Consider the following 8,095-nt stretch of genomic DNA (forward strand, 5'->3'; position numbering starts at 1 on the left):
ATAAAGAAAGCATAAATTCATAGGAAATATAAAAAATACTATTACTAGCAGACAATGGAATGACATTTGATATCTCCTAATATGGGCGAACTTTTTATATTTCTTATTAGCCATATTTGAATTTGAAATATTTTTTAAGTCCTTAAATATTTGTTGTTTACAAATTTTTATTAATAATCTCTCTCCCTTTCTCCTTCTCTCTTTCCAGAACTCAATTAGACATAATCTCTCTTTACATAATCGTTTTATGCGCGTACAAAATGAAGGTACTGGCAAATCCTCTTGGTGGATGCTGAATCCCGATGCGAAGCCTGGCAAATCGGTGCGTCGACGTGCCGCCTCAATGGAAACGTCACGTTACGAAAAACGTCGGGGGCGTGCCAAGAAACGTGTTGAAGCTTTACGGCAGGCTGGTGTGACCGGTATCAATGATAATACTCCGTCGCCGAGCAGTAGTATAAGCGAAGGTTTAGATCATTTTCCCGAGAGTCCATTGCATAGGTAACTATTAAAAGCTATTTTGGAAAATATATAAAATTGAAATAGTAGTGAATTCTAGAATTTAGTTTTTTTTTTCTTATTTTGGAAATTTTAAAATTTAATTTACATATTAGCAAAGTAGATATAGATTTGCTTGAAGTTTTTTTTTCAATTTTTTTTAGAGAAATTAATAAAAATTATTTTTTTTAAGATTTGAATTTATTTCAAAAGCAAAACACTTTTTATAGAATTTAAAAAATCGTATATAAGAAATTATTATAACTCTTAAAATAGGTCTTGAAGCACTATTAGGTCTTAAATTTTAAAATTAGTAGGCATTAAAAAAATCATAAAATCTATTTTTAAAAGTCAAATTGCCCATAATACATGAACAATCATGAACAATTTGGTTTTAGAAATATTTTTTTAAGTGCCCGACATTTAAGTCTTTGAGAAAATATTTATTTAAAACCAGTGAGCGGAGCAGTATAGTCGGACGGGGCCGACCATATGATACCCTACACAACTACTACGAAAAGCCTGGGCAATACTTCGTGATATTTGCACCCTTTTTACCGATTATAGATCAACAACTCCTCTTTCTAAGTCTTGCATATTTTCAAAAATGTTTTTTCTTGAAGTGAATTTTTACGCCATACAATAAAAAATTGGTCACTTTAGGTTTTGGCTGATTTGACACTCGGAAAATTGACCGATCATCATCTAAACAACCGCTCTAAGTATTTGGTCAGATCCCCTTCACCTTGTAAAATTTGTGATGTTCTGTATATAATAATTGCTTCTAGAGCGACTAGAAAATCTGGCAAAACTAAAGTTTTCGGTTCATTGTACGCCCTGAATGAAATCTCAACTCCACCGAAATTTATAAGCTTCGTCCTTGACCATAAGCGGAACTTCATGGAGTAATAGTAATAATATGCACATAGTCACCTTTAATTAATTACGTATAACTCCCGCATCGGAGTACATACAGCCATATAATTGGTATCAATTTGAAGGTCAACGACTCATCTTGGACATACTATCAACATCTCGAGTATATATCCTTCAGGAGCAAGTATATACGCCCCAGAATAAAAAAAATTTTAATTTTTCACACAAAAGTCAGGGTTCATTTGACCCGTTAAATATTGACCGATTTTTATCAAAACAGGCATGCTTATTCTTAGGCCCGATCCCCTTCTCCATGTAAAATTTCACGGTGTTCGGACCATAACTGCAGCCTCTGGAGCGACCAGAAAAACCGACAAAAATTTAGTATTTGGTCCATTTCATCCCCTAAATATTAACCGATCTTTATCAAAAACAGTAGGGGTCTTCATTGGCCAGAACCCATCCTACATGCAAAATTTCGTGAAGATTGGTCCATAACTGTGGCCTGTATCGTGTTTACAAATTATAATGGACAGACGGACGGACACACATGTCTAGATCGACTCAGCTAGTCGAGATATGACGATCGGTATACTTAAAGGTGGGTCTAGGACGAATATTTTGCGGCGTTACAAACTTTTGGGGCTGCACAAAGCTATAATACCCTGACAACATAGTTGTGTATGGTAGAAAAATCCATGTCTTGGTTTGAACATAACATTTAATTTTTTTAAAAAATCAGTGTCCCTTAAAAATATATCTTTAATATATTTTTAAAAAAACACACCTAATATATAGAAATTTTTATGATAAAAAAATAAAGCGTGGATTTTTTAAAAAATATATTTCAAAGTCTCCATATACGGCTTGGATTAAAAAAAATTCAAGCTCTCCATAAGGCGTGGATTTTGAAAAAACTATTTTTCAAGCTCTCTATAAGGCATAGATTTTTTAAAAAAATATTTTTTATGCACTCTATATGGCCAGGATTTTGTAAAATATTTTTTTCAAGGACAATATAAGTCGTGGATTTCTTAAAAATATTTTTTCAAGGACTATATAGTTCTGGATTTTTAAAAAATATTGAGGATTATATTTTGGAGTTTCAAACAATACTTTTTCAGGCCATATAAGTAGCCTATATTAGGTCTATATTAGATGTGGATTTTTTAAATGTTCTTCCCAAGGTTTACATTAGTCCTTGAAAAAAATATATTTTTTTTAAAATCCAGGATTTCTATGGTCCTTGAATTTTTTTTAAATCCAGGCTTTCTATAGTCCTTTAAATCCACGCCTTAAGGAGACCTAAGAACAATTTTAAAATCCCGGCTTTCTATAGTCCTTTAAATCCACGCCTTATGGAGACTTAAAAAAATATTTTTTAAAAATCCAGGCTTTCTATAGTCCTTTAAATCCACGCCTTATTGAGACCTAAAAAAATATTTTTTAAAAACCCAGGCTTCTATAGTCCTTTAAATCCACGCCTTATGGAGACCTAAAGAAATATTCTTTTAAAAATCCAGGCTTTCTAAAGTCGTTTAAATCCACGCCATATGGAGACCTTGAAAAAATATTTTTTAAAAATTTAGGCTTTCTATACCCCTTTAAATCCACGCCTTTTGGAGACCTTGAAAATATTATTTTTAAAATCCACGCCTTATGGAGACCTTGAAAAAATTGTTTTTAAAAAATCCACGTCTTTTTAGACCCTGAAAATTTATTTTTAAAAAAATCCAAAGTCCTTGAAAAATATTTTTTTTAAATCCACTCTTTATAGAGACGTTAATTTTTTTATATCCACGCCTTATGTAGTCCTTGATTTTTTTAAGCCAAGTCTTATACAGTCCTTGAATAAATTTTTTTTTAAATCAACGGCATATATAGTCCTTGAAACAAATTTTTTAATATCCACGCCATATATAGTCCTTGATTTTTTAATTCACGCCCTATAAAGTTTAAAAAATACCACGAAACTTATAGTCCTTGAAAAAAATATTTAAAAAATTCCAAGCCCTATAAACTCCTCGAAAAAAATAGTTTTTAAAAAAACCACGACTTACGTATATAATCTATAGAAAAAATATTATTTAAAAAAAAAACACGAATTGGGAAAATTATTTTAAAAAATCCTTGAAAAAATATTATTTAAAAAATCCGTGCCTCATATAGTTTTTTGAAAATATAATATTGAAAAAAACTTCGGCTTATATGGCCCCTGAAAAAAATAATGTAAAAAATCCACGCCTTATATAGTTCTTAAAAAAATATTATTAAAAATTATCCACGCTTTATATAGTCCTTGAAAATATTATTTTAAATTTCAAGCCTTATATAGTCCTTGAAAAAATTTTTTTTAAATCCCCGATTTTATAGTCCTTGAAAAAATATTGATTAAAAATTCTGGGCTTTTAAACTCATTGAAAAATTATTTTAAAATATTCACGTATTTTATAGTTCTTGAATAAAAAATATTTAAAAAATGAGAGCCTTATATAGTCCTCAAAAAAATATTTTTAAAAAAATCACTACCTTATATATAAAAAATTTAACAAAATTATTAAAAAAATCCATGCATTGGATAGTGCTCGAAAAAAAAAATTAAAACATCTACGGCGCAAATATAGGTTTAAAGATTTTTTTTTAATCTTCGTCCTTTATATCTACTCCTTATAAAGTCCTTATATTCCTTTTAAATAAATATAATATAAAATTATACTGAATTAATAATATTGACTTTCCTAATATATCAAAATATAGTTTTTTACATATTTCGCAGTAGATTTTGAATTTTTTAGCTGCTTCCTAGATGCTTGCATTTAAAGGCAATTTCATTTTTTGTTGTAGCGTTTTCAAATATAGATTATTTATATTTACTGCGCATGAGAGTTCACTTATTAAACAAATAATATTTTTTTTATTTTCCTACATTTTTTATTTATAACAAAACTATTATTGTTTTAATTATTGCTTTTGTTTTCAAATTTTTTGTTTATTTTGTTCTGTTCTTATTTTTTCCATTCATTCGCCTTCAACATTTTAACATTCGCACACGATTAGTGGGTTTCCCATATCGCCGGACTTTAGACAACGTGCTTCATCAAATGCCAGTTCCTGTGGACGCCTGAGTCCAAGACCACTGGTGAATTTGGATTATGATTGGGGTTTTCCGGCTGATTATCAGAATTCAGCATCGGCTGCTACAATGGATAAATTGGCCGGTTCGATGGCCGAGGAATTGACACTACAAAAGGACCTGATGCAGCAACAGCAGCAGCAGCAACAACAACAGCAACAAGGGTCAGTTGTTATTATAATTTTTGTTTGTGTTTTTGTTTTGTTGTATTCTTTATAATTTTCAAAATGTGATTTTCTTGATTTCCGAAAATTGAACGCAAAAATTTTAATTTCTAAATGTTTCTCAAGCAAAGCAAAATAGCTTAGCATGACAAGTTTTTTACACTGTATATAATTATGGCATGCCTTAAATGTAGTTTAAAAATATATATAAATTTTTGGAAATATTCAATTATCCTCTACTATCCCTATTTAAAAACCGATCTATAAAGTCAAGTCTTCTTTTTATATTTTGATCTTTTTTTGGAAACAAACGGTCGTCATACGGTTGGCACAGGTTTAGCACAGCCTCGGGAATGCCCACTCAACCCCCACCGCCATATCCTAGCAACAATCAACAGCAACAACAACAACCAACCTATACGCTCAATGGCCCCATGGCACAGGGTTACAGTAATTTGCCCACACAGCAATGTATGCTGCATCGTTCACTCACCTGCACCTGTTTGCATACCACACGTGAGGTAAGCCAACGACCGAACTCAAACAAGTGGAATATAATTACAAAAAAATCATATCTCCCTTTTCATTTTAGGGCCTCTCGCCAAACTCAGTTCAAACTATGTCACCCGCCTATCCAAACAGTGAACCCTCATCGGATTCTTTAAACACTTATGCCAATGTAGTTATTGATGGTGCCTCAGGAGTCTCATCCGATGGCAGTGGCTCTAATCACTTGATGCTGCAACATCAACAGCAAAGACAATTACAGCAGCAACAACAACAGCAGCAACAACAACAGCAGCAACAGCAACAGACACAACAACATAGCTCAAATTTAGAAGGTAAGAGGGAGAGAAAGAGGAAAATTTAACGCCAGAGTTTGAGATATTTTTGTTTTTGTTATTTTAGTATAGTAAATATTTTTGTTACTTACTAGTAGTTGTTGTAGTTGTGGTGGTGGCATATTGATTATATATATTGACATTAATTTTCCAGATAATAATTGCGCATCAACTTTAATAGGACAATACTTGGGTGCTCTGAACAGTGAGGCAACACCAATTGACGAATTTAATATAGAAAATTTTCAAGGTGGTCTGGAATGCAATGTTGAAGAGGTAAGTTAAGACATCTCTCCTTATGATAGTCCTTGAAAAATATCATTTAAAAAATCCGCGCCTTATGATAGTCCTTGAAAAATATCATTTAAAAAATCCGCGCCTTATGATAGTCCTTGAAAAATATCATTTAAAAAATCCGCGCCTTATGATAGTCCTTGAAAAATATCATTTAAAAAATCCGCGACTTATGATAGTCCTTGAAAAATATCATTTAAAAAATCCGCGCCTTATGATAGTCCTTGAAAAATATCATTTAAAAAATCCGCGCCTTATGATAGTCCTTGAAAAATATCATTTAAAAAATCCACGCCTCATATAGTCCTTGAAAAATATTATTAAAAAAACACGCCTTAAATAGTCCTTGAAAAATATAATTTAAAAAATCCACGCCTTATGATAGTCCTTGAATAATATTATTTAAAATATCAACGCCCTATGATAGTCCTTGAATAATATAATTTAAAATATCCACGCCTTATGATAGTCCTTGAAAAATATAATTTAAAATATCCACGTCTCATGATAGTCCTTGAAAAATATCATTTATAACATCCACGCCTTATGGTAGTCCTTGAAAAATATCATTTAAAAATCCACGCCTTATGATAGTCCTTTAAAAATATAATTTAAAAAATCCACGCCTTTTTTAGTCCTTGAAAAATATTTTTTAAAAATGCACGCCTTATGATAGTCCTTGAAAAATATTTGTTACAAATTCAAGCCTTATTTAGTCCTTAAAATATTAGTTAAAAATCCACTTTTAATTAATTTAATTAATATATTTCAAGTACATGAAAAATATTAATTAAAAAATTCTAGCCTTATATAGTCCTTGAAAAAAAAAATATTTAGAAAATCCACGCCTGATAAAGTCCTTGAAAAATATTAATTAGAAAATTCACGACTGATAAAGTCCATGAAAAATATTATTTAAAAAATCCACGCCTTATATAGTCCTTGAAAAAGTATTATTTAGAAAATCCACGTCTGATAAAGTCCTTGAAAAAGTATATTTTAGAAAATCCACGTCTGATAAAGTCCTTGAAAAAATATTTAAAAATTCACGCCTTATATAGTCATTGAAAAAAATATTTTTGAAAAGTCCACGCCTTATATAGTCTATGAAAAATGTTATTTAAAAAATCCACGCCTTATGGTAGTCCTTGAAAAATGTTATTTAAAAAATCCACGCCTTATATAGTCCATGAAAAAAATATATATATAAAATCGAACCTTATTAATATTTATAATTCATCTTCTTTTATGTTATTTCCAGCTAATGCAACAAGAAATAAGCATTGATGGTCTACTCGATATTAATATACCACTGACCGGCGTTAATAGCGCCAATGTCACGAATAATAGTGTCTCAAATGCTGGCCATATGGGAGCTGTAAATAATGCGACAACATTAGCCAATACAACATCGGCAACTCTGACACCACAACAACAACATTTGCATGCTCAGCTACAGGCTCATTTACAACAGCAGCAACAACAAATGCTGCAACAACAGCAGCAGCAGCAACAACAACAGCAACAACACCAACAGCAGCAGCAACAACAACACCAGCAATTGCCACCAATGCTTAACAACAACAATAATACACCAATGACAACCGGCCTGGAATTGCCGGTGACACAATCGCCAACATCCAATCTGAATGCCATAGTACAATATCCCCAGCAGAGTGTGGTGACTCCGCCATCCTGGGTGCATTGATACAACCGTTTGGTCCACTACTTCCCATATAGTCCCATTCTAAATCATCATCAATATCAGCATCAATATAGCCGAAATGGATATACCAGCAGCAGCAACAGCAGCAGTAGCAGCAGCAACAACATCTTCATCAGCAACCCCTATGGTACAGCAACAACAAAGCCCACTGAAGAATGCTGTTACAACAACAACAAAACCAATAAACGTAAGCATAGCTTACGTCAATTGTGAGGAGCCGGAGCGCGAGAAGTTACCACCAGTCATCAGCATGCATTGTGTGAACCAGTGAAATTCCTCAAAACAACTTCTCTTGCGCTCTGTTTTGTACCGGGAAACAAAATATAGTTAAATTTTGGTAATAAAATTAAACAAAAAATAAAAACTATAACGGCGAACTGATGTAGCAGTTCGCCACAAAACAAATTTGTTCTAATTAATTCAATTACAACAACATCTTAAAGAAAAAAAATAAAATAATATTAAATAATAAAGAAAAAAAGAAAAACAATGAAAACAAAATCTAATATTTAAGGACAATAGTGTAAAGAAAAAAATGATAACAAAAAGAAATAAACAACAA

At 31.6% G+C, this 8,095-nt stretch overlaps 1 protein-coding gene across 4 annotated transcripts in view; it reads left to right on the forward strand.

Annotated features, from left to right (window-relative positions):
• Positions 1-7,571, forward strand: part of LOC133323879 (forkhead box protein O) — a 70,199-nt gene extending 62,628 nt beyond the window's left edge. Inside the window, exons 3-8 of one of the 4 annotated variants that reach the window (XM_061532778.1) lie at positions 209-501; positions 4,432-4,671; positions 5,006-5,192; positions 5,264-5,513; positions 5,668-5,789; positions 7,069-7,571. In XM_061532778.1, coding sequence (XP_061388762.1) covers positions 209-501; positions 4,432-4,671; positions 5,006-5,192; positions 5,264-5,513; positions 5,668-5,789; positions 7,069-7,515 — 1,539 coding nt within the window. In that variant the 3' untranslated portion in view covers positions 7,516-7,571. Of the gene's footprint in view, positions 1-208; positions 502-4,431; positions 4,672-4,979; positions 5,193-5,263; positions 5,514-5,667; positions 5,790-7,068 lie in introns of all 4 variants that reach the window. The other 3 variants (XM_061532780.1, XM_061532779.1, XM_061532781.1) reach the window with 3 other exon arrangements.
• Positions 7,572-8,095: the final 524 nt, after the last annotated feature.

This window comes from Musca vetustissima, unplaced genomic scaffold, assembly GCF_032173495.1.
Source record: "Musca vetustissima isolate MV318-11 ecotype Yass unplaced genomic scaffold, APGP_CSIRO_Mvet_v1 utg8505, whole genome shotgun sequence".
Taxonomy (NCBI): domain Eukaryota; kingdom Metazoa; phylum Arthropoda; class Insecta; order Diptera; family Muscidae; genus Musca; species Musca vetustissima.